Here is a 23,691-nt window from a genome sequence, read left to right as displayed (position 1 = left end):
ATGACATACGACAGCATAGAGTTGCTGAGCAAAAACTGATAGCCAAGTTCTGCACAAATGAGGACAGCCTCAAACGGGATCTTAGGTTCATGTCACACTATCTGTAATCCCCATTATAGAACAAAGTTGCCTGAACTTGCAACATCTCACTTACTGTCCTATCTGGAAACGATACACATCTCTCTAACCTATGTTTAACGCTATCTTCACTCACATTGTCTGCACCTTTAAGACTTGATTAGCTGTAAAGACTTGTATTCTAATCAGTAAACTGAGTGTGTGCCTCTATATACACTATTTGTTATCAGAACTCCCACTCACCTGACGAAGGGGCAGCAAGTGCCCCAAAAGCTAGTGGTGTTTGCTACCAAATTAACCTGTTGGACTTTAACCTGGTGTTGTGAGACTTCTTACTGAATGTACATAGGAACAGGAAAGTGTGCAGAGACCTACAGGATCTGGCACTGAATTCAGTAATCCCATTGCTTCAGCAATCTCCTCCCAAGGAAGATTTCTATTGCAGTAGTATCTTGAACAGTGGGCACTGATTTCATGCATACAATTCCACCTCTACCACCCACCCCCCCCCTCCTCCTCCTCCTCCTCTTCCCAAAGTCAGCTGTAAGAAGCACAGGCATTTTCCTAGAGTAAATGGAGCAAGGACATACTCAAAGTCTTGTATACATCCCAGCAGCTGGTTGAGAGAGTACTTCCTGGAAGCTTGGGGCACATGACCAAGAGGAAAAGGGAGGTAGAAATTCAACATGGTAACCTATGGGCCCCAAAGTAACCTCTCACCTTGGGCTTAAATTGATTCTAAAATTGAAATGTGGAGTTTTTTAAACACCCATTTGACAGTGCCAACCCCTGCTAATCACATACCAGAGATGATCTTATCCCTCATAACATACTGGATTCTTTTTTTAATAAACAGAGAATCATCCTTCTCCAGGAGTGAAGCTAGATAAGAGGAAGACCAGTCCATACTTTTCCAGGAAATATTCCAGAGGAGGTACAGAACATGAATTTTTATCCAGCTGAGTTTATTATGCACTCTGAAATGGTCATAGTCATAGAGCCACACAGGTTCACAGCATACTGGCCCAACTTGTCCATGCTGCCCCATATTTATAACTAAGCTAGTCCCAGTTGCCTGCATTTGGCTTCTATCCCTCTATACGCACCTTACCCATGTAACTGTCTAAATGCATTTTAAAAGACAAAATTGTAACCGTCTCTACCACTGTCTCTGGCAGCTCATTCCAGACACCTGCCACCACTATGTGAAAGAATTGCCCCTCTAGATCCTTTTGCATCTCTCCCTTCTCATCTTAAACCCATGCCCTCTAGTTTTAGACTCCCCTACCTTTGGAAAAGATGTTGACTATCTACCTATGCCCCTCATTATTTTATAGATCTCTATAAGATCACCCTAAGCCTCCTACACCCCAGGGGGAAAAGTCCCAGTCTATCCAGCCTCTCCTTATAACTCAAACCAACAAGTCCAGTAGCATTCTTGTAGATCTTTTCTGTGCTCTTTTAGTTTAATATCCTTTCTATAATAGGGTGATCAGAATTGTACACAGTATTCCAAGTGTGGCCTTAGCGATGTCTTGTACAGTTTCAAAAAGATGTCCCAACTCCTGTATTCAATGTTCTGACTAATGAAACCAAGCATTTCTTCACCACTCTGTCCATCTGTGACTGCACTTTCAAGGAGCTATAAACCTGTACCCCTAGATCTTTGTTCTATAACTCTTCCCAATACTCCACCATTAACTGAGTAAGTTCTGCCCTACTTTGAACTACCAAAATGCATCATCTCGCATTTACCTAAATTAAACTCTATTCTGCCATTCACCAGCTCACTGGCCCAATTGATCAAGATCCTGTTGCAATCCTAGAAAACCTTCTTCACTGTCCACAGCACCACCAATCTTGGTGTCATTTGCAAACTTACTAAACATGCCTCCTAAATTCTCATTCAAACCATTAATGTAAATGACAAATAATTTGAGCCAGCAGCGATCACTGGCACACACCATTGGTCAAGGCCTCCAGTTTGAAAAACATCCCTCCACAACCACCCTCTGTCTTCAAGTGTGTATCAAATTGGCTACCTCATCCTGGATCCTATGCAATTTAACCTTGTGCAACAACCTACCATGCGGTACCTTGTCAAAGGCCTTGCTAAAGCCCATGTAGACAACGTCGACTACACTACCCTCATCTACTTTCTTGAACACCCCTTCAAAAATCTCAAATTCATGAGACATGATTTTCCACTGTCAAAGTCATGCTGACTGTTTCTAATCAGTCCTTGCCTCTCTAAATGCCTGTAGATCCTGTCTCTCAGAATAACTTCTAATAATTTACCCACTACAAGTGTTAGGCTCACCGGCATGTGGTTCCCAGGCTTTTTCCTGCAGCCCTTCTTAAACAAAGGCACAGTATTTGTCACCCTCCAATCTTCAGGCACCTCATCTATGGCTCAGTGATTCAAATACCTCTGCTAGAGAACCTGCAATTTTCTCCCTAGCCTCCCTCGACACCCTGGGATACACTTCATCAGGTCCCAGTGATTTATCTACTTTGATGCACTTCAAGATTTCCAGTGCCACCTGCTCTATAATATGTACGCTCCTCAACACATTACTATTTATTTCCCTTTAGTTCCCTAACATCCAAGCCTTTCTTAACAGTAAATACTTCTGAGGAGTATTCATTTAGGATCTCATCCATCTCTTATGGATCTGCATGTAAATGACTTTGTTGATCCTTAAAAAGCCTTACTCTCTCCCTAGTTACTGTTTTGTCCTTTATGTATTTTTAGGTGCTCTTTGGATTCTCCTTTGCCTTATCTGCCAAAACAATCTCATGTCCCCAAATGGTGTTGATTTTTAGTGTATTTTTGCAGCCTCCAGCCCACCACAGCGTAAAGCCTTTGCCAAGTGGATTCCTCCACGATCCCCATTTAATCTGGTCCAGGAGACACTCTTTCACGATCCTTGGAAGCTCCTTATTGCAACCATACTTCTTAATAAAACCTCTGGTGAGTCAGTCTGTGGTAACTGATTGCTGACATCTACTTTTCTCAAGACAATGAAAACTTCAGATCTGGATTAGTCAGTAACAGCTATTGTTAAGGGAAGTTCAATGGGAACTGATTTATCGACACTAATGAAAAGCTCTGCCATGTTTCTGAGTTTCTACGCTGGTTTTGAAGTACTGTTGAATGACTTGTACCCACGTAGCCACTCCACATCCACACAGGATTGCCTGTTTTGAGCAGGTTACAAGAGGGAGGCATTGGTCGTTCCTCAAATAGGAGATCAGGAAACAAGATCACACAGGATCACTGTGCACACCATGGGTATCACTTGCCAGGTGGCAGAATCCAAGAAGAAGGTTTTCCAACCAGCTATTCTCTGATCTAAAGCTTTAAAAAAGTAAACTGTAATGTAAAGGAAAGCGGGATATCATCTTCACAAGGGCTATAAGAATCCAAGTTGACAACTCACCACCATTATCAAAGGATAACTAACGATGGCTAATAATGCAGTCTGAAAAATAAAAACAAACAGGCCGTAAAATAAAATTTAACATGTATATTAATATAAATCAAAGGATCCTGTTGACTATTTTACCAACATTAACAATATCCATCATATTATCCAATAATAAGGAGACAATAGGTGAGCACACTGTCTTTCTCTTCTGGCAACTGGTTTGCAGTCCAGTTCAGATTGGTGCCACGCTGCTCATTAGTGCAGACAGTGAGTTATCTTAAAAGCAGAATACTGAGCATACTGGAATTCAAAAATAAAAACAGAAACCTCTGGAAATCTGCAGGAGATCTGTCAGAATCTGTGGAAAGAGAAACAGATTTAATGTTTCAAGTTGAATATGACTCTTCTGAATTAAAGTAGAAATATGATGGGTTTTATACAGTTGAAAAGAGGGTGGGGAAGAAGATCAAAAGGGAAGGTCTGGGATAAGGTAGAGGCCAGGAGAGATTAAATAACAGATGTTATGGTACAAAGGGCAAATGGAGTGGTAACGGTGGGAGTAAAGAAGCAAAGATTCTGATTTGCACATGCCCAAAAAAAACAATCAAAATGGGGAACAGAATTATATTATGAAATAGTTGAACTCAGTGTTACATCCAGAAGGTTGTAAAACGCCACAAGCACTCAGTGTACTATATTCACTACTCACAGTGCAGCCTCCTTTACAGACACAAATCTTTCATGTTTTTGCTTTTGGGCAGAGCTGTTCATTATTCTGTTATTGACAATCACTCTGGACAAATGTTTTGTCTCTGCTACAACTATTACCACTGCCTTTGCCTTTTACATAGACACATACATAGAAAATAGAAGCGGGAGTAGGCCATTTGGCCCTTCGAGCCTATTTCATCATTCATTATGATTATGGCTGATCATCAAATTCAATACCTTGATCCCGCCTCTCCCCCTCCCCCTTCCCATCCCTTGATCCCTTTAGCCCCATGAGCTATATTTAACTCCTCCTTGAAATCACAAAGTTTTGACCTTAACTACTTTGTGGTAGTGAATTCCACAGATTCACCACTCTCTAGGTGAAGAAATTTCTCTTCACCTCAGTCCTAAAAGGTTTACCTCTTATCTTCAAACTATGATCCCTTAGTTCTGAACTCCCCCACCATCAGAAACATTCTTTCTGAATCTGCCCTACGTAATCCTGTTAGAATTTTTTAAGTTTCTATGAGATTCCCTCACTCTTCTAAACTTCATTGAATATGATCCTAACTGACTTTGTCTCTGCTGATATGTCAGTTCTGCCATTTCAGGAATCAGGCTGGAAAACATTCACTGTACTCCCTCTGTAGCAAGGACATCCTTCCTCAGAAAAGAACACCAAAACTGTACATAGTACTCCACGTGTAGCCTCACCAATAACCTATACAATTGCACCAAAACATCCCTATTCCTATACTCAGATTCTCTTGTGATAAAGGCTAACATACCGTTTGCTGCCTTTACTGCCTACTGTACCTGCACGCTTGCTTCCAGTGACTGATCCACAAGGACACCGAGGTCTCGCTGAATATCCACCTTTCTCAATTTACACCCATTCAAATAGCTATTCATGACATCTTTGTTATTCAATCTCTACTGCCCTCTATCCTATCTCACTTTTGTTCTTCCTCCCACTCTCTTTTCATCAGTTTAAAACCTATCACACTTCTACCTTCCTTCAGTTCTGCTGAAGAGTCCCATTAATTTTCAAATGTTAACTGTTTCTCTCTCCACAGGTCCTGCCCAACCTGCTGAGTATTTCCAGCACTTACTCTTTTTATTTGAGTTCTCTTCACCCAATTTCTGAAGTGACACAAGTGCACAGCAGAAAACTGCCCAATGTTTGACAGTTTATGGGACACAAATGAAACGTAAGGCACTTTGAGGCAAAAAGGAGTCTGCCTTTAACCTTTCCTTTGTCTTTTCCAGGAGTGTTTGATGCTAATACTAGATCCAAATATTGTTTTTTAAAAGTCTATTGATTAGTGTCACAAGGGTCTGTACTTGTTGGAGTTTAGAAGGTTGAGGGGGGATCTTACAGAGACGTATAAGATAATGAAAGGGATGGATAGGGTAGAGGTAGAGAGATTCTTCCCGCTTAGAAAGGATAGCAGGACTAGAGGGCACAGCCTCAAGATAAGGGGGGGGGAGCAGTTTAGATCAGAATTGAGGAGGAACTTCTTCACTCAGAGTGGTGAATCTCTAGAATTCTCTGCCCATTGAAGTGGTGGAGGCTGCCTCGCTGAATATATTTTAAGTCACGGGTAGATAGGTTTCTGATAGAAGGGAAATTAAGGGTTATGGGGAGAAAGCGGGAAAATGGAACTGATCCACTTCAGATCAGCCATGATCTTATTGAATGGCGGGGCAGGCTCCAAGGGCTAGATGGCCTACTCCTGCTCCTATTTCTTATGTAGGCTTACATTAATACTGCAATGAAGTTACTGTGAAAAATCCCTCAGTCACCACACTTTGGCGCTTATTTGGGTAGACTGGGGGAGAATTTAGTATGACCAATGCACCTATCCCTGGCGTTCAGACTGTGGGAGGAAACTGGACCACCCTGGGGAAACCCACACAGACACGGGGAGAACATGCAGATTCCGCATAGACAGTGATCCAAGCCGGAAATCAAACCCGGGTACTTGGCGCTGTGAGGCAGCAGTGCTAACCACTGCCACCATGCTGCCCATGGTGGAATGGTATTCTACTGCCTAGCTTTATTATCTAGCATCTGAATCATCACAAATATCTAGGTTTTGATTTATAATGATTCTGTTAATAGTCTTTTCCTTGTATCAGGTAAAAAGGCCATTCCTGTGCTGTGGAATTTATTGGAAAGATATCCTTCTGCTGAAGTGGCCCGGGTAGCTGATTGGAAAGAAATAGCAGAACTTCTGAAACCACTTGGCCTTTCTAAGCTGAGAGCTAAAGCCATCATTAAGTTTTCTGGTATTATTCCTCAGTTGCTATTTCATTGGTTGACCCTAATGTGTTCTATTTTATGTGTTCAGTCCATTTATAAAGCTATGTCTTTGCATTATTTGAAGTTACAGTAATCAGGGAATATAGAAATTTACAGAACAGAAGGTTTTCATGTCTTTCCTTTCAAAGTGCACCACTTCATTACCTCTTTTCATTGAACTTCATTTGCCATACTTCAACTCGTTTCAGCAACCTCATCAGCTTCCCGAAGTCTATAATTATTCTTCTATGTTAATTTTCTTATCATCTATAAATATTTTAATGTTGTTTCCTTCATTCGGATGAAAGTTGTTAATAAAAATTGAAGAGTCAGGTATCTAAAACTGACCCTTGGGGCATCCTATTTCTTTCCATCTCAGTCTGCAAAACATCCATCCACCATCGTTCCCCATTAATTGCTGTCACTGAGCCAATTTTGTACCCATAACGCTGTTTTCCCCTTAATTCCATGGGATTCCATCTTCTTAACAGCTTCCCGTGAATGTCTACAGAAAGACCATATATACATCTACCACTCTTGATCAACCTTCCCATACCTAGAACATAGAACATAGAACATAGAACATTACAGCGCAGAACAGGCCCTTCGGCCCACGATGTTGCACCGACCAGTTACAAAAACAATGACCCACTAGCCTATACCAATCCCTTTTCGTCCATAAACCTATCCAGAGATCTCTTAAACGCCCCCAAACTAGACGCATCTACAACTGCAGCAGGCAGGGCATTCCAATCCCTCACCACCCGCTGGGTAAAGAACCTACCCCTGACATCCGTCCTGTAGCTACCCTACCTCGTGAAAGAATTCAATCAAGTTGGTCAACGCTTGGTAATCAAAAATATTAATAACCTTTTCCTGGTCTTTCTTACGTTAGGTCTCTTAATGCAACCATGCCATAATCCCAAGTGTCAATTTATGTCTGTAGATCAACTTTATTGTTTACAGTGTGGACATTGTGCATAGAATTACTTATCTCTTTTTTGCTCGCATTTGCTATTTTCCTCAATTTTGTCCCTGCAAATTTTAGGATATTTCTATTATCTCCTCTTATGATCTGATTTCAGCTGCTCTGCTATGTGCTGCTGCATGTGAGTGCAGTATCACAGTTTGCCATGCAATAGAGAGCTCTTGCGCTTAACTTCATTGGGCAGGAGTCTCATGTGGGACAGGGGGCTGTTACGTCCCAGAGTGAATATCATTGAAGGCTTAGAAGTAAAGCTGCTTCACACCTAGGGCAACAGTCACATGCAATCCAAATGGAACATACAAACAATAGAAAGATGTTACAGGTCTTAACTGCTGGGGGCATCTTCAGCAAAAATCATTTGCAGTGAAAGAAAATAACACAAGTTTCTCTGAATTATTGAATATGTTGAAAACATATCCATTCGCAAGTGCACCAGGAAATAGATCACAGTGGTTCTCAACTCCATTTGCAGATTCATATCATGCGTATCATATAGTTTGCCTCTTCTGTTTTATAAAGTTGTTCAAAAACACAACATTTTCATGTTTTATAATATTGAAAGTTCAGTTCATCCAGTTACAGTTGGTTACAAGGCCTCCTGTATATTTTTGGCATTTTTTGCTTTTACTAGTCGGTCTCCTGTGCCATTGTTCATAGGTGGTCAGGAAGCTGGAGAGTATTTTCTAATATTTACCTCAGTCCTACTGCGACTTAAATTCGAGTGTAGTTTATCCATACTTTGGATGGAATTTTACAAACCCCACTATCAAAAGGAATTTGCAGTCCCAGCAAAGTCAGTTTAGAATTGCTTGCGCATTTTCCATTTCCACCCCGCTATGACGGAACTGTAAAACTCCACGCTATAATACGGTGACGTTGATTGTCATTGACCCATGATGAAACACTGCATGCTGTACAGAAACTGGAAGATTCAGGCCACACAAATACAACATTTGTAATACTGATTAAATTATAAAATATAATTCTTCCTCCGTCTCCCACTGTGGATCCCTTTCTGCAGAAATACTGTGTTCATTTATTCTTCCTCCTGAAAATCTTTCTTTTTTCTGAGTTAGAACATAGAAAAACTACAGCATGAACAGGCCCTTCGGCCCATAAGTTACGCCAAACATGTCCCTACCTACTAGGCTTACCTATAACCCTCTATCTTACAAAGTCCCATGTACTTATCCAATAGTCACTTAAAAGACCCTATCGAATCCGCCTCCACTACCGCTGCTGGCAGCCGATTCCACACACCCACCACCCTCTGAGTGAAAATCTTACCCCTGCCATCTCCTCTATACCTACTCCCCAGCACCCTAAACCTCTTGTGGCAGCCATTTCAGCCCTGGGAAAAAGCCTCTGAGAATCTCAACCTATCCTCATAAGGCATGCCACCCAATCCAGGCAACATCTTTGTAAATCTCCTCTGCACCCTTTCTATGGCTTCCACATTCTTCCTGTAATGAGGCAACCAAAATTGAGCACAGTACTCCAAGTGGGATCTGACGAGTGTCTTATACATCTGCAGCATTATCTCTCAACTCCTAAACTCAATTCCTCGATTGATGAAGGCCAGTACACCATACGCCTCTTAACCACATCCTCTACCTGCGAAGCTGATTTGAGCATCCTATGAACCTGGACCCCAAGATCCTTCTGATCTTCCATGCTGCCAAGAGTCTTACCCTTAATATTATAATCCATCATCCTATTTGACCTGCCAAAATGAATCATCACACACTCATCTGGGTTGAAGTCCATCTGCCACTTCTCCGCCCAGTATTGCATCCTATCAATGTCTCGTTGCAACTTCTGACATCCCTCCACACTATCCACAACACCTCCAACCTTTGTCATTGGCAAACTTACCAACCCATTTCTCCACATCCTCAGACAGGTCATTTTATAAAAATCACAAAGAGCAAGGGTCCCAGAAAAGATCCCTGGGGCACTCCATTGGTGACCGACCTCCATGCAGAAAAAGACCCATGTGCAACCACTCTTGCCTTCTGTGGGCAAGGCAGTTCTGGATTCACAAAGCAGTGTCCCCTTGGATCTCATGCCCCCTCACTTTCTCAATAAGCCTTGCAAGGGGGACCTTATTGAACGCCTTGCTGAAGTCCATATGAACCACATCTACTCCTCTTCATCAATGTGTTTAGTCACATCTTCAAAAAACTCAACCAGGCTCATAAGGCGTGATCTGCCTTTGACAAAGCCATGCTGACTATTTTTGATCATACTCTACTTCTCTAAATGTTCATAAATCCTGTCTGTCAGGATCTTCTCCATCAACTTACCAACCACTGAGATTAGACTCACCAGTCGATTAATTTCCTGGGCTATCTCCTCTTCCCTTCTTGAATAAAGGAACCACATCTCCAATCCTCCGGACCCCCTCCCATCTCCATTGATGACACAAAGATCATCGCCAGAGGCTCTGCAATCTCTTCCCTCGTCTCCCACAGTAATCTGGGGTATATCCCATCCAGTCCCAGCGACTTATGTAACTTGATACTTTTCAAAAGCTCCAACACATCCTCTTTCTTAATGTCAACGTACTCAAGCTTTTCAGTCTGCTGCAAGCCTGCACTACAATCACCAAGATCCTTTTCCACAGTGAATACTGAAGTAAAGTATTCATTGAGCACCTCTGCTATTTCTACCAGTTCTACACAAACTTTCCCACAGTCACACTTAATAGGTCCTATTCCTTCACATCTCATCCTTTTGCTCTTCACGTACTTGTAGAACGCCTTAGGATTTTCCTTAATCTTACCTGCCAAGGCCTTCTCATGACCCCTTCTGGCTCTCCTAATTTCCTTAAGTTCCTTCCTACTAGTCGTATGTTCCTATAGATCCCTGACATTACCTAGCTCCCTGAACCTTTTGTAAGCTTTTCTTTTCTCCTTGACTAAATTCATTACAGCTTTTGTGCACCACGGTTCCTGTAACCTCCCAAAACTTCCCTGTCTCATCGGAACGTAGTCGTGCAGAACTCCAGACAAATATTCCTTGAAAATGTGCCACATTACTTCTGTACATTTCCCTGAGGAAACCTCCTTCCAATTTATGCCTCTAATTTCCTGCCTGATGGCTTCATAATTCCCCTTATTCCAGATAAACACTTTCCTAGCTTGTCTGATCCTATCTCTCTCCAATGCTAATGTAAAGGAGATAGAGTTATGATCACTATCCCTAATTATTCAAATGAATTTGATCTGCTTCCCCTAATTCCTACTGCATCCATAGTCCTTGCCTTCGGGGAGTCTTAAGAAGCTAACAGCTCATTGAGTGTGACTGTTGCCCCTTTCTGAGGCCAGATTGTAGGCTTGGTAACCCTGGCCTTTGTCCGAGTTCTGCTTCAGCATACCTTATAAATTTTCTTCTCTGCTTAACAGAGTCAGACTCCTCAGATATAACTAGAAAACAAATATTTTTAAAGGCTTAAACATTGTGAAGCCTTGAATAAAGGGAATGCTTTCAGTTTAGGTATTTTTCTTCCTCGAGCTCATACCTCACGTTTTCATGTTTTCTTTTGGTATTCACATGAAGCAATGTGATGTGTTCTGACAATGAAAATTACTTAATATATCTTGACTCATATTCAGGAATCAGAAATCCCCAGTATCCACAATCCAGATGAACTTTCTGGGTCTGAAGCAGAACTTGTGTCCTCAGCTAAGGAAAGGATTAGATCTGTAGAGGGGATGTTTGTTGGCATTTTTAACTAATAGCTACACAAGCAACCAATTTAAGTTCACAATGTGGCTCATCTGCACCTGATTCATACACAAGGACCTCCATTCTTTGTAAACAACTTTGTACCTTTTGTGAATTACCCAGGAGACTATAGTTCCTTGCTGCTTTCTCTATGGCAATGCCATAGCTGTCATGATGTGGAGATGCCAGCATTGGACTGGGGTAAACACAGGAAGAAGTCTGACAACACCATGTTTAGGTCCAACCGATTTATTTGATAGTAAACTCTCAAGCTTTCGGAGTTTGCCTGACGAAGGGGCAAACCCCAAAAGCTTGTGAGTTTACTATCAGATAAATCTGTTGGACTTAAACCTGGTGTTGTCAGACTTCTTACTGCCATAACCAATCAGAGAAGACTTTCCAACCAATCTGCACCCTTTTCTCATTAATATAAATTATGATAGTTTGAAGTTTGGTATTCCTGCATCTATCCTGATGAGTCTGAGGGGGAAAAAAACTTCCAACAATATATCTTTTTTATTTCAGAAACATTTTTAGCATTAATTGTCTTCTGATGGTCAGATTTTTAAAATTGAATTAACGGCATCAGAATTTTACAGGACAAAGGAGACAATTTGACCTGTGAGTTAGGCCACATCTGGTTTTCAGCATCCAGTTCTGTGATTTTATTGATTCCAGGGGTAAACAGCTGTAGGTAAATTGGAGAGGTTGGGACCAATTTCCTTGGAGAAAATATGGCTGAGAGGAGACTTAAAAAAGGTATCCAAGATCCTGAGGGGTATGGACAAAGTAAATAGTGAGAAATTGTTCCCTCTCGAGAACATCAAGAACTAGACGGTACAATTCAAAATAATTCGCAAACAGAATTGAAGTGATGTGAAGAATAATTCCTCACCTAGAGGATAGTTGAAGTCTGGTACAGATTCACTCGAGGGTGATGGAGGCAGCCTTGATCGAGGTATTCAAACAGGAATTGAATTGCTATCTGAAAAGAGAGAATGTACAAGGTTATGGGGATAAGGCTGGGGAGTGGGTCTAGGTAGAATGCTCTTTCAGAGAGCTAGTGCAGTCTCGAAGGGCCAAATGGCTTCCTCCTGCACTGTAAAGGTTTTGTGATGTTTGGCACTTAAAAGCCACCCGGTTAACTCCATTATGCACTTTCCCAGTAGCACTGTATTTTTAATTTTCAAGTAAAAATATTCAATTACTTTTAACAAGTTTTTGTTGTAAAGCAGTGAATTCCAGATCATGACAACTCATTGCATTGAAAAATTCTCTTCATCTCTCCTACGTCATTCTGACAATTATCTTAAATTTGTGTTCTTTGGTTACCAATCTTCCTGCCAGTGGGAATGAATGCTGTTGAGTTTATCAAAATGCTTTTGGAATTTTGACCACCTGTATTTAGCCTCCTCGTGACCTTTCTGTCACATGATGAGCAATCCAACCTCTCCACATCACTGAATCCTTTATCCCGGTCCCAATCTCTGCAACTTCCCAAGGAGTTCACGTTCTTCTGAGAGTGTTGTGTTCAGAATTGGACACTGTGGCCTGACTAGTGGTTTATAAAGATTTAGTATAACTTGCTGTTTGTCTCTGTACCATCACCTCTTTTTGTAAAGACTCTTGTATGTTTAGCTTTTAACTGAATTCCCAGCAAAGGACTTTATATGTTGTGTGATTTTTAATTCTTGTTGGAGGAGTCCATTGATACTCAGATTTCCTGTCATGACTGTTCTGGGATGATTGCAGGCCAGGAAATTGAGGCAGCTTGATTGATCCTGATTTTTTTTTTAAATTTGTGCTGTAGCATCTTGTCTCCAATGTAACATTTCTACCCCTTCCTCACCTTTCATCACATGAATATTTGCAACCAAACTAGTCCTGACTCAGAGCTGGTGCCGCTCCAGTCATTGAGGCAGGGTTACCTTGGAGTTAAGGGAGCTCTGGTGATGGAAGTTCAGAATTTGTCTTGCACGACAGGTTAGATGATCCAGTTCAAGAGCCAAGTAAATCCACAGTACTTCATGAATGGCTCTATTCCAGAATAGCCAATCTGTTGTATGTGTCACCTTAATGCTGGAATTCCTCCTAGTCAACACCGCAACAATATTTTTTTAAAAATAATAAAAGTGATGGGAAAAGGCTAGGTAATGTGGTAGAGTGGAAGAATTTATGATGGGATGGAGTTAGGTTTCAAGTTCGCAAAACCTTCCAGCAAGTGTAGATTTGTCAATAGCTTTAGTGTGATGACTGTCAGCTTGGGGATTGATTTCCACAAGAGACCAAAACAAAATTTATGCAAGGTTTTATGGCCAAGATTACAGAAAGTACATAAAGATCTGTTAGGAATCTGTTCCCCCTTTCCAAAGGAAGGCTGTAGCATTATGGTATTGTCATCAGACTAGTAATCCAGAGAGCCAGGGTAATTCTCTGGGGACTTGGGTTCAAATCTCACCATGGCGTATGGTGAAATTTGAATTCAATAAGAATTTGAAATTGAAAGTCTTAATGATGGCCATGAAACCATTATCAATTGTCATCTGGTTCACTAATGTCCTTTAGGGAAGGTAATTTACTGTCCTCACCTGGTTTTGCCTACAAATCTACAGCATTGTGGTTGATTCTTAAATGCCCTCGGGGGTGGACAATAAATGCTGACCCAGCCAATGATGCCCACATCCCATTAATGAAAAAAAAATTACTGCAGTGATATCCTGGGAACAGTTTACATTAATTTTTATAATTCATATAACAGATGAGTTCCTCACCAAACAGTGGAGGTACCCGATTGAACTGCATGGAATTGGGAAGTACGGGAATGATTCCTACAGGATTTTTTGTGTCAAAGATTGGAAGGAGGTAAGAGATAAACATTTTATCAGTTAATGTGGCTTCAACATGTAGTGTTTAGTGTGTGTAATTCCATTTAATTTACAGCAAAGAGCAAGCCATTCAGTAGAAGAGGTTCATGCCTGTTCGTGCTCCAGACAAGCCTCCTCCTACCGTACATCATGTCCTATCAGCATAGCCCTTTATTGCACTTCAAACATAACATCCGCAAGTGCTCATTAGTTCTCTACAGCATTCATGCCTGATCTGTGTAGCCAATATAATCACTGCAGAATCAATCTTTTTAATATGTGACTATACATAATTCATATTAACAGTAGCTTACCAAGGCCATTCTTCCTGGCATATCTACATTTACTGTAAATGTTTTAAAGTCTGGATTGACTTCTGCATCTGGAATGCAGGCTGGGACTGAGGAGATGCAGAGACAAAGAAGCTGAAACATAATGAGCCCCAGCACCCCAGAGCAGTGAACTAAGATACCCACTCAGCAACCATAATCCAGTAACACTGTGCAACTCTTCCCCCTCCCCTTCCACCTAACCTGTGTGATCCAAGCCAGGAAGACTTGAGCCTCTGTTCTCCACCCAGGTAGTTAGGGTCTCAGCTTAAAGTGCCTGTAGAGCAGCTGCAATTGTTTAGGGCTGTGGAGTATCACAAAGGAAAACTCAATGAGGAGTCAGCTCCATGCCTGTATTTGGTGGCCACCTTTCTTGAGTGTGCATCAGGCTTGTGAGGCACACTCTCCTTCCCACCACAGTTAATCAGCCTTCTGCATGCTTCCAGAATATTCTATACCATTAACTGCTACAACGGACTGTTACCGAGTAATTTAACCTTTCATTTTACTGCTTGGTGATGAACCATTAATTTCAGGTGGATATCAGCATGTGTAGAGGTTCGAATTTGTATAAAAACTGCAGTAAATCCCGCTGTTTTTTTCAGTGGGACTTTCAAAATGAATCTTTCACGTTCTGTGCACTAATGGGAATCTTATTAAAAATCGGGGGGCATGGGCTATTTCCATCGGAGAAGCTGGCAGCATGAAGCTGAGTGGGCCACTGCACGTGCACCAATCTGTCAGCGCAGAGATCAGTGCAAATGCAGTAGCTCTGTACTGCCAGCCTCCAGTCGCTGGCCAGCTCAATCACTGGCCAGCCCAATCGTTGGAGACGCACGGTGCCCAGTGGAAAGCCTACTACACACTAAAGCAGCACAGCAGGCTGGAAAATTGCCCCTCAGATCTTCGCCAGGTTGTAGAAGAACACGTTACAAACAATTAACTTCAACATTCAAGCAGTAGGATTGGGAAAGATCACCGGACTCCATACTTGTATCATTATCCAACTACTGTAAAGTGTCTGTTTTTGTTGTCATGAGATGTTTACAGAGTTGTTGTTAAAAGTTACTACCCTCCTGCTAATACCTAATGTCTAGGTTTACATGTAAAGAGTGGAATTTTGAATGATTGCAAACTTATCTGTATGTTTCTTCATTTTTATTTCCCAGGTACAGCCTCAAGATCACAAACTCAACAAGTATTGGGCATGGCTTTGGGAGAATCAGGAGACATTGGGTGTGACCTAACCAGACACTTCTTTGCACACCAGTGCTTTCACAAGCATTATTTAGATTGGAATTCTCTGCTGGTTGATAACCCCAAAGAGAGCATGATCAATGTCACAAAGTGGATGTGAAATAGAACCATGTTGCTGCATGAATTCTGTTTATTCAAATTGCTAATCAATACAGTTACAGTAATTAGCTCCTTATAATGTTGCATAAAGATATTATAGGCTGAAAAAAATCACAACAAACTAAGTGGCAATACTTCTAACTATGCTGAGTTAGCTGATCTTTCCCATGTTCTACAGTTAGCCTCAGCAGCCTTTAAATTAGAATAGTTATTGGGGAATGTTACCTGAGTTCCTGCTTCTGACCACTATCTTGAATCCCTATAAGAAATTGGACTTTGGGCAAAAAGAAGGCTGTATAGTTCCAGGCAGATCTGATCTTCAGTCAGACCGATATTAGCTTCAGGTTTTGGTGATGTCACTATGAGGCATTTTTTTCTCAGTTGATTCTGTTCTCTGCAATAATGTCCCTGAAATATACCATTAAAACTGAGATAATTATGTATAAAATAACTTCATTGTGCAACACATATGTCTCATATATTCTATCATGAGTGAGATATGGTTCATCTCCCATATTTGAGATAAACTAACCTGAAGGACCTTAACATGTGTGAGAAGCAATTGTACATAGCAGCACAAACTCAGCCCTACACGTCAGCTGAGTGAGCAACTGTTTCAATTATTACGATTTTTTAACTCGTTTCAATCAATTTTACAATTTCCTGAACTATAACCAATGTCATTGATAATTGTAAGAAGCTGTTGAGCTAGTTAGTGCATTGTGTGGTTTTCCAGAAAGAAAAACTAGTGAGAAAACGATTAGGAAACACAATTAAAAGGGCTTTCTTAAAGTCTGATTTGTTGCTCTGTTTATCATTCTTGGCAATACTAAAGACACTCTGTTTTCTCTCTGCCGTGTTATAGGATTACATTTCCTCCATTTTTCCAATGGTAAAGCTAAAAGCTTCACATGGACATGCTGTACACTCCTGCCTCATGGCAAAGTGTCAAAGGGTTAAACATACTGGCAGTCTCTGCCACCTGAACATTTTTTTTCCTGTCGTCTACTCACTTTTTATGCAATTCCTCGGAGCAGCATTATCTTTTTGCTAATTTTTATGGCTTCTGGAAAATTTAGAACATTGACCTGTGAGAATCTGGGCAAATATTGGACTCTCATTCTCATTGCAATCTGCAAACTAGGAGAGTTGATCTCACCGTAAAGAGGAGTAACATGAATTAGATTTTAAAAACTTGTCATTATACTGCATTAATATTAGATTTGTCATTATGTGGAATAGAATTGTATTTTTTAATTTTGATATTATTTCAAGTGTTGAATAAAAGTTAAAGGTCAAAATAAATGGAGTTATTTTAGTAATTGTTAACATCCTAGTTTCATTGGGAAGATAAAGGTGGGGCTCATTGTAATCTGATTTATTGATTCTAAGAGGACCATGTGCTATATATGGAATTCTCTATTTTCATTCCTAAACAGTCTACTGAACAACATAGTTTTCCCTTGCTCCTTCTGAGCAATTGTCTTCTGCTCTGCATTCCTCAAATGGCAACAAGCTGAAGTTGCAGATTTGAGCTCACTTTGACACCATCAAGATCCTAACAGGGTGGTATATTTTAACATAGCACAAGTGACAAAACTTAAAACAGAGGCGGTTTCTTCACTATGTTTAAAATGGGGGAACCTGAGAAATACACAAGTGTTTGGGGGAAGAACAGATTAATTAAAATGATGCATTATTTAATGTGACTATTTGATCATGGCCATATGTTAAGATAGGATTTCTGCATCACCTCTAAACTAACAGTGAACAACAAGAATTAGCGCTGGTCAAAATCAATGGTCATCTAGACAAAGAAAGCCATCATGTATTGGGGTGGAGGGGCACAGGGAGGCGAGGCAGGGTCGGGGGAGAATATTGTCATCACTGTGACGTCGCTGACATCATCACTGCAATGTCATGACAGACATCACTGTCACTCTTGTGATATTTCAGTTCACATTCTCAGCAATAGATTTAATCGTAAACACACATGAACAAATCTAATTGTAGTAATTGCCCAATTCAGATACTTCAACCAGCTTCTTAAAGTTTTACCCAGGTGCCTTTATTTATGAGAAGAACAAAGTACAGACGCATATAACATTTTAAACTTTATTAAATATGTTAACCAGTAAATTACCCAATATGATGTGTAGGGCATATAAAGACACAAACTCAATTTACAAAATAATGGCATGTGAGTTTTTATAGGTAATCAAGTCTTTAAAGGTACAGACAATGTGAGCGGAGAGAGCGTTAAGCACATGTTAAAGAGACTGTCTCCAGACAGGACAGTGAGATTTTGCAAGCCCAGGCAAGTTGTGGGAGTTACAAATAGTGTGACGTGAACCCAAGATCGTGGTTGAGGCTGTCCTTGTGTGCGGAATTTGGCTATCAATAGGGGAACACTTAAGTGGTGACGGGCATTCAGCCTCTGATCTTCGGGTGAGTGTTCTCCAAGGTGGCCATCACGACACACGATAGTGCAGAGTCACTGAGCAGAAACTGAAAGCCAAGTTCCACACACGAGGATGGCCCCAACCGGGATTTTGGGTTCATGTCACACTGACCCCCACGAGTTGCCTGGTCTTATAAAGCCTTACTAACTGTCCTGGCTGAAGACAATACACATCTCTAACCTGTGCTTGGTTCTCTCTCCACTCACGTTGCCTGTACCTTTAAGACTTGATTACCTGTAAAGATTTGCATTCCAACTATTATTCTGTAAATTGTGTCTTTTTATGCTCTGTTTGTGAACAGAACTCCACTTACCTGATGATCGGGCAATGCTCTGAAAGCTAGTGGCTTTTGCTACCAAATAAACTTATTGGACTTTAACCTGGTGTTGTGAGACTTCTTACTATAAGAAAACAGCCAGGATTCAGCTATCCTACACATAAAGATGATTTGGTAGGCTGTTGATCTGACCCATGAGTCCCTCTGGTTCGTCTTTACTAAGCTGATCCTCACTGGCGTTGGTCCCACCTAGGCTGCAGACAATAAGCCAGTGCATATCAAATAGAAGCGATGATCACTTGATGGGTTATCAGGCTGATCCAGACATGCCCCAGTAGCCTGTCTGAGTTTTGTATGTTTGATCTTTGGCCAGGTCCAATTTTCTGCAGGCTATTTGCTGGAACTGACTGTAGTTTAATTTAGAGTGCCCATTACTTTAATTTCAAAATGTCCAATTTTATTTTGGGCTCATCACCGCGTAATTAACAGCTACAAAAAAAAATCTACATTTATATTTTATCTTTAACATAGCATTGACAGCCCAAGAATCTTTACAGAATTATTTCACACTTGTCTGCATTGAACTTTAGTTGCCACTTGTCTGTCCAATCCATCAATATGTCTGTCTTTTTGAAATTCAAGTCCCATCTTATCACTGTTGACAACGTTTCCAATCTTTGTATAATCTATAAATTTTGGAATCAGTGTCCAGGTCACTAATATACATCAGGAAGAGCAAGGGCCTCAAAACTGACCCCTGGGGAACACCACTACAAATCTTCCTCCAATCTGAAAAACAACCATTTATCACTATTGTGTTTCCTGTCACTCAGCCAATTTCTTATCCAAGTCCTACTGTTCCTTTCATTCCATGATTTTGAATTTTGTTTACAGGTCTGTTGTGTGTCTCTGTATCAAATGCCTTTTGGAAATCCATATGCACCACATCAAGTGTTGCTGTTCTCAGCTTTCACTGTTATCCCCTCAAAGAGCTGCAGCAAGTTAGTTAAACATGATTTTGCCTCATTGAATACATGACGGTTTTCCTTAATTATCCTGCACTTGTCTAAGTGACTATTGATCTTGTCCGGAACTGTAGTTTCTAGAAGTTTTCGAATTACTGAAGTCAAATTGATGATCTGTATTTGCCAGTTTTATCCTTGCAGCCCTCGTTGAACAAGGGTGTAACACAATTCTCCAGTTTTCTGGCGCCACCCCATGTCTAAGGGAGACTGATGGCCTCTGCAATTTCCACTCGTTTTACTCAGATTCCAGGACATCTCATTCAGTCCTAGAACCTTATCAATTTTAAGTAAAGACTGCCTTTTGAACACGTCCTCCCTCTGAATTTAAATTCTTCTAGTATCTCTGTTACCTTTTCTCTTGTGTTGGTCTGGAAAGACAGATGCAAAGTACTCATTTAATACCTCCACCTCTTGTCTCCACGTGCAAATGCTTTTTTATCACTAATTGGCCCCACTCTTTTACCACCTTTTTATTATTTATATGCTTACAGAAAACCTTGGGGTACCCTTTTATGTTAGCAATCAGTTCACTTTTGTATTTGCAGTTATTTCTCTTTTTGTGCTCTCCTGGTGTTTTCTATTGTTTTCATTTTCCCTCTGGCCTTTTTATATTCATGATGTGGAGATGCTGGCGTTGGACTGGGGTAAACACATGAAGTCTCACAAGACCAGGTTAAAGTCCAACAAGTTTATTTGGTAGCATAAGCCACTAGCTTTCAGAGCGCTGCTCCCTCATCAGGTAAGTTGAGTCACTTTCTACTTCCTGACTACTTTCTATATTTAGCCTAATTGTCCATTGTAATTTCAACCTGACATCTGTTATATACATACTTCTTTCTTTTCATCTTCAATTCCATTTCATCATCCATGGCACTCTTGACTTCTTTTCAAGGTAAAATACTTTGACGTTTCCTAAAATATTTCTTTCTCTGAAGGTAGCCAGTTTCAGACACTGTCTTTTCTGCCAACATTTGATTCCAACTCACTTGACTCAGATGCATTTTCATCCATTTGAAGTTGGTTTTTCCCTACTAAATTTTCCTTGTTCTCGACTCTATCCTTTTCCATGGCTAACCCAAACCTCAAGATACAATGCTCTTTGTCCCTTAATGCTCTCCCACTGAAATTTAATACACTTGGGACAACTCATTCCCGAGAACAGGTCCACCAGTGCCTGTCCTCATTGAATCAGAAACATACTGCTGCAAAAAATGATCTTGAGCACACTTCAGGAATTCTTGCCTTTCTTGTCCCTTTTCACTATTCCTCTCCCAGTCTATATTTAGACAATTGAGGTCCACCATTGTTTTTACTTGAGAATTCGTATTCCTAGAATAAAATAGAATAGAATCCCTACAGTGTAGAAGGAGGCCATTTGGCCCATGGATTCTGCAACAACTCTAACAGAGCCTCTTTCCCAGGCCCATCCATGCCTCATTCCCTTAATCCCAGGCATTTACTCCACTAATTCCCCCTAAGCTATACATCTTGGGACACTAAGGAGCAAATTAGCATAGCCAATTCAGCTAACCTCTTTGTACTGTGGGAGGAACCCAGAGGAAATCCACACAGAAAATGCAAACTTCACAGAGTCAGTCACAAAAAGTCAGAATTGAACCTGGGTCCCTGGCACTGTGAGGTATCAATGCTAACCACTGTGCCAACTTCTATCATTTCTTTGCAAATGTGTTTCCCTACACCCTTTCCACGAGTTAGTGGTCTATATACTACGCTGAACGATGTTGTGCACCTTTCTCATTCATTACATCCAGCCAGAGAGATTTTGCCCTTTCCCCTTCTGGAATCTCCTCTCTTCAGTACTGTTTACTGTCTTAAATAAATACTGCCACTTCCCGACCCCACCCTGACCTTTTCCTTTCCTTTCTGCTCTTAGAACATAAGAACATAAGAAATAGGAGCAGGAGTAGGCCATCTAGCCCTTCAAGCCTGCCCCGCCATTCAATAAGATCATGGCTGATCTGTCGTGGCTCAGTTCCACATTCCCGCCCTCTCCCCATAACCCTTAATCCCCTTGCCTATCAAAAACTCTTCTTTGAGGCAGGTCTCTGTTGCGGACAGGCTGCACAACATGCCTCAGGATGCACATTCTACTTTGTGAGCTCTACTGACATACCTTAAATTTTATATGAAGTGTTTAATCCAGTCTGGTATCAGATAATAAAACTCAGCTGGCATTCATAAATTGTCTCTTCTGCTGATTGAAAAATACCTATATTTATCAACCAACCTTATGGGACTCCTCTGATGTAACTTTTAGTTTAATCTGTAAACGGCCAGCTCTTGTTCCCCACTGGCTCTTTGTCTCTTAACTCTCACCGTTTTATGGGCTTCCCCTGTGGCAAAGTAAGAACCAGCTGCAGGCGGCTGAAGAAAGGATCAGCTCCTTCCCCTCTTCGCCAAACTCCATCACTCACCAAACTCTGTCAATCACTAAACTCTAATGCACAAAAAGCAGTACTCCAGTGTAGACATGGCTGCACTCTGTGCTGAAACTAAGCCACGTAAGATGTGTATGTTAGATGGATTAGCTATAGTAAGTGTGTGGGGTTACTGGCATAGGGCTGAGAGAGGGCCTGGGCAAGATACTCCATCAGAGAGTTGGTGCAGACTCAAAAGACTGAATGGTTCCCTTCTACACTGTAGGGATTCTGTGATCAAAAGCTTAAGGAGTAGCTTTTGGTCATAGAATCCCTACATCGGGGCACAGATTTGTTGGTAGGACGGCTGACAACAGTGGAGGATTTTTAAAGAGATCTTTTTCAGTACTCAGCAGAAATATATTCCGATGGTAAAGAAGGACTATAGGAGAAGGGATAACCAGCCGTGGCTATCGAAGGAAATAAAGGAGAGTGTTAAATTAAAAGCTGATGCGTTCAGAGCGGCTAAAAATAGTGGGTGATTAGAAGATTGGGAAAGATTTAAAAAACAACAAAGAATGATTAAGAAGGTGATAAAGAAAGGAAAGATAGAGTATGAAGCTAAACTAGCACTAAATATGAAAAGTGATAGTAAAAGTTTTTACAAATATATAAAGAAGAGGAGACTGGCTAGAGTGAATGTTGGACTCTTGGAAGATGAGAGGGGGGATTTAGCAGTGGGCAATGAGGAAATGGCTGAGGCTTTAAATAAGTTTTTTGTGTCGGTCTTCACGGAGGAGGACACAAATAGCTTGCCGGATATTAAAGATAGAAGGATGGTAGGAGTTGAGGGCCTTAATGCAATTACTGTCACTAGAGAGGTAATACTTGATAGACTAATGGGACTGAAGGTGGACAAGTCCCCAGGACCGGATGGAATGCATCCCAGGATTCTGAAGGAAATGGCAGAGGTGATAGCAGATGCCTTAGTATTTATTTATCAAAATTCGCTGGATTCTGGGGAAGTGCCGCAAGATTGGAAAATGGCTAATGTTACGCCGCTGTTTAAAAAAGGTAGCAGACAAAAGGCAAGGAATTATAGGCCGGTTAGTTTAATGTCTGTAGTTGGAAAAATGCTAGAATCCATCATCAAAAAAATAGCGAGGTACCTAGAAAAGAACGGTTTGGTCAAGCAGACGCAGCACGGATTCGTAAAGGGGAAGTCATGTTTAATGAATTTATTGGATTTCTATGAGGATGTGACTAGTGCAGTAGACAGAGGGGAACCGGTGGATGTGGTGTTTTTAGATTTCCAAAAGGCGTTTGATAAGGTGCCTCACAAAAGGTTGCTGCAAAAGGTTAGGGGGCACGGAGTTGGGGGTAAGGTGTTAGCGTGGATAGAGGATTGGTTGTCTAATAGGAAGCAGAGAGTTGGAATCAATGGGTGCTATTCTGGTTGGCAGTTGGTGACTAGTGGAGTGCTGCAGGGATCAGTGCTGGGGCCTCAACTGTTTACCATTTATACAGATGATCTGGAGGAGGGGGCTGAGTGTAGGGTAACGAAATTTGCTGATGACACGAAGATGAGTGGAAAAGCAAATTATGTGGAAGGCACGGAAAGTCCGCAGAGAGATCTGGATAGGCTGAGTGAGTGGGCGAGGACCTGGCAGATGGAGTATAATGTTAGCAAATGTGAGGTTATCCACTTTGGTAGAAATAATAGTAGGAGGGATTATTATTTAAAAGGCGAAAAGTTGC

The 23,691-nt window shown here is 41.1% G+C and overlaps 1 protein-coding gene across 5 annotated transcripts in view; it reads left to right on the top strand.

The window, feature by feature from the left end:
• mbd4 (methyl-CpG binding domain protein 4) overlaps positions 1-17,090 on the top strand; it is a 46,559-nt gene extending 29,469 nt beyond the window's left edge. For 3 of the 5 annotated variants that reach the window (XM_080184751.1, XM_080184742.1, XM_080184757.1), the window contains 5 exons: positions 935-1,012; positions 2,918-3,052; positions 6,363-6,512; positions 14,001-14,104; positions 15,605-17,090. In XM_080184751.1, coding sequence (XP_080040877.1) covers positions 935-1,012; positions 2,918-3,052; positions 6,363-6,512; positions 14,001-14,104; positions 15,605-15,682 — 545 coding nt within the window. In that variant the 3' untranslated portion in view covers positions 15,683-17,090. The remainder of the gene's footprint in view (positions 1-934; positions 1,013-2,917; positions 3,053-6,362; positions 6,513-14,000; positions 14,105-15,604) is intronic. The other 2 variants (XM_080184764.1, XM_080184770.1) reach the window with 2 other exon arrangements.
• Positions 17,091-23,691: the final 6,601 nt, after the last annotated feature.

Source organism: Carcharhinus amblyrhynchos, chromosome 3 (genome assembly GCF_965287045.1).
Source record: "Carcharhinus amblyrhynchos chromosome 3, sCarAmb.v2.hapA, whole genome shotgun sequence".
Lineage (NCBI taxonomy): Eukaryota > Metazoa > Chordata > Chondrichthyes > Carcharhiniformes > Carcharhinidae > Carcharhinus > Carcharhinus amblyrhynchos.
The sequence above is the reverse complement of the archived record's forward strand: the minus strand, read 5'-3'. Positions and strand labels throughout refer to the sequence as shown.